This window comes from Juglans microcarpa x Juglans regia, chromosome 7D, assembly GCF_004785595.1.
Source record: "Juglans microcarpa x Juglans regia isolate MS1-56 chromosome 7D, Jm3101_v1.0, whole genome shotgun sequence".
Taxonomy (NCBI): Eukaryota; Viridiplantae; Streptophyta; class Magnoliopsida; order Fagales; family Juglandaceae; genus Juglans; species Juglans microcarpa x Juglans regia.
This window is the reverse complement of record NC_054606.1, coordinates 14,322,245-14,325,377: the sequence shown is the minus strand read 5'-3', so window position 1 is coordinate 14,325,377 and position 3,133 is coordinate 14,322,245. Positions and strand designations below refer to the sequence as shown.

Below are 3,133 nucleotides of genomic sequence, written 5' to 3'. Positions count from 1 at the left end.
AATAATAATAATAGTCTTATTACTCTTCTACTACTCTTTTATTATTTTTTTTAATTTTTTTAAAAAGAAATATTTTACTTAATAGTTAAAAAAATAACTATTAATAAAATTATATATTTTTTAAATTTTTTCTTAATAATTAAAGATATTAAAAAAATACTTAAAAAATAAATACACTAAAAATAATAAAATAATAATAAAAAAGTTGTAAGTCTAACATTATCGGCAAATAACCGCCACTGCTAAGGTATCCCTTCTTTTTTTATTTTTTTCCTTAACTTTCCAAGAAATGACAGATCGGTGGGAATAAAAAAAGGGGTAATGTTTATCCTACTGGCAAAAGTCACGGCTACCCTTTTTTATTTTTTTTTAATAATTAAAAAAATATTTTAAATGACGTTGTAAATTTTTTTTTTATAAAAAATTATTTAAAAATATAAATATTTTTGACTCGATCTAGGTGTGCAGGACACGGGTGAAAAGTTACTGCTCTTGCTGAGAGCTCATCAGTTTGAAATTAGAAGCCATAAGAGGAAGATCATCGAGTCATCCAATCCTTGCAAAAATGGGAAGCAATGGAAAGCATACAGCAGAAAGGTACGAATTTCCATTTTGGGATTGCATTTAATTTTTACATCTGAAGTTTTTCCTCGCAAAAACAGCACATCTTTCATGGTTTTTTGTGATTTCAGCTGTGGATTTTTCTTTCTTATAGGTATGCAGTGGTTACAGGAGCAAACAAGGGAATCGGCCTTGAAACAGTGAGGCAACTGGCGTCTCAAGGAGTCACGGTTGTCCTGACAGCTAGAAATGAGAAGAGGGGGTTGGAGGCAATCTCAAAGCTCCACGAGTCTGGTTTGTCAAATGTTGTCTTCCATCAGCTTGATGTCTTGGATCAGGCCAGCATCCTCAACTTGGCCAAGTTCATCCAGGAAAAATTTGGCAGGCTCGATATCTTGGTATTTGTTTGCAAAATATGAGATTATTAATATAAAAAAAAGTACAGAGTTTGTTATACTCGATCTGCAAAGTGAAAGAAAGGATAGAATCTGGAAACAGGATAATAATAAGCTTACTATTTTTTACCGCTCGTTTACTACTATATAGTGTATTTGAAATTTTTTATTTTTATTATTATTATTTTTTAAATATTTTTTTAACATATTTTATCATTAAAAAAAATAAAAAAATATTCAACTTCACTAGCACTCACTTCCTTAATCTAAAAAATAATAATCGCTATTAGTTGCTATATAGCCATATATGTTAGAAGATAAAAGCCCATTTTGCCACATCTTGGTAAAGGATAAATCATATCAATTTGGTATCTTATGATAACAGAATTACGACCAAATTACATCTCTTTTAGCAAATTACATTTTCTGATCGTTAGTGGCAGGGAACAGCGGAGTAATGCTCATCATATGATCAAACTTATCTTATTATTTTGAGATTCGTGCTTTGAATTCTGCAGGTTAATAATGCTGGAGCTAGTGGTGTTGTAGTTGATGAGGAAGGCCTAAGGGCCTTAAACATAGATCCCACATCATGGGTAAGTTCATGGAATAGATGCAGTAAATTATCATCGATGAGTTTGTTCAGATTGGCAGTGGCACCCATAACTAGCTGCTTGATTTCAGCTCTCAGGAAAGTCTGTCAACTTGGTTCAAGGAGTTATCAAACAAACTGTTGAGAAGGCAGAACAATGCTTGAATACCAATTACTATGGTGTGAAAAGACTAACAGAGGCTCTCCTCCCACTATTACAACTTTCCCCTGCAGGAGCAAGGGTAGTCAATGTGACCTCCCTCAGGAGTGAACTAAAGGTAAATGCCAATCTTCCGCTACCTATGCATATATACATCCGAGATTACAGAACTTGATATCCAGAAAGGCATTTATTATAAAATGCTATGACCACAATGCTCCGATGACCTTTAGGCCCCGTTTGGATTGAGAGATTAGATAAGATAGTTTTAGATGAATTGAATAAAATATTATTTTTTAATATTATTATTATTTTGAGATTTGAAAAAATTGAATTATTTATTATATTTTGTATGAAAATTTGAAAAAGTTGTAAAGATGAAATGAGATGAGTTGTTCTCAATCCAAACAGGGCAGTTTTTAGACAAGTTAACGCGGTTTAAATTTTACACGGATCATTTAAACCGATATGAGTTGAATAAGAAAACTTTTTTGTTAACTTCCTCTCATGTTAACATCCCATTGAAAGTTGTCATTGACCTCAACATCCTTGGCTCATACTAATCACTGCTTAGGAGAGAGCCATATTTTTAGCAGCTATTCCTTTTGGGTCCTAGCACCACTTTCATATACAGTTTATCTAACAGAAGCATCACTTTAATCAGAGGATTCCAGGTGAGCATATAAGAAAAGAACTGGGAGACATAGAAACTCTAACCGAAGAGAAAGTGGATGCGATTTTAAGAAAATTTCGGCATGACTTGGAAGAAAATGCACTTGAAAGCAATGAATGGGCATTGATGCTGCCTGCTTATAGCATCTCCAAGGCCACCCTCAATGCCTACACTAGAATTCTTGCCAAGAGGTATCCGTACATGTGTATCAATTGCGTTCATCCTGGCTTTGTCAAGACGGACTTGAACTGGAACACAGGAATAATGACTGTAGAAGAGGGGGCTACAGGCCCAGTAATGCTGGCTCTTTTACCTGATGGTGGCCCTACAGGATGCTACTTCGATTGTACTCAAGTTGCCGAGTTTTGATTTATAGTCGTTTTCCTTTCACAGCAAGTCAAGAATAATTTACCATTCCGCTACTGCAAAGTACTATTACGTTCTGCTTCACCGTTGAAAATTTGGCTAAAGGTTTGTTTACCTTTTAAGTGTTTTGCAAATAAAAGGAAAGCAAACGGGAAAGAAGAGAGATATTTGATCGTTTAAGGTATCACCATAAGCACTAAGCAGAGCTCTGACAACCTGTTCTGTGATTGGAAACAAACTAAAAAAAAGGTAAGAAATCAGAGAGAGAGAGATGATTATTAACAAATGGGTCCAAATAATCCTATTGCATAAAACCAAAAGCATGCCATGCACATCTCTCAGCAAAATTGATCCCAATTTTAAGATTTTTCGGAGCAAATTGGCTA

At 34.1% G+C, this 3,133-nt stretch overlaps 1 protein-coding gene across 1 annotated transcript; it reads left to right on the top strand.

The window, feature by feature from the left end:
• The first annotated feature begins 449 nt into the window (after nucleotides 1-449).
• On the top strand, nucleotides 450-2,861 carry LOC121239606 ((+)-neomenthol dehydrogenase-like). Its single transcript, XM_041136879.1, has 5 exons — nucleotides 450-597; nucleotides 716-959; nucleotides 1,475-1,552; nucleotides 1,641-1,826; nucleotides 2,373-2,861. Exons 1-5 carry the CDS (start codon nucleotides 566-568, stop codon nucleotides 2,748-2,750), a joined length of 918 nt encoding a protein of 305 aa, XP_040992813.1. The 5' UTR covers nucleotides 450-565; the 3' UTR covers nucleotides 2,751-2,861.
• Nucleotides 2,862-3,133: the final 272 nt, after the last annotated feature.

What these genes read in the sequence shown, in the direction of transcription:
- LOC121239606 (XM_041136879.1), top strand. Translation starts at nt 566, where the DNA reads ATGGGAAGCAATGGAAAGCATACAGCAGAAAG. An exon ending in TTGGCAGGCTCGATATCTTG is followed by an intron (nt 960 to 1,474) that starts GTATTTGTTTGC and finishes TGAATTCTGCAG; the next exon opens with GTTAATAATGCTGGAGCTAG. An exon ending in CCCTCAGGAGTGAACTAAAG is followed by an intron (nt 1,827 to 2,372) that starts GTAAATGCCAAT and finishes CACTTTAATCAG; the next exon opens with AGGATTCCAGGTGAGCATAT.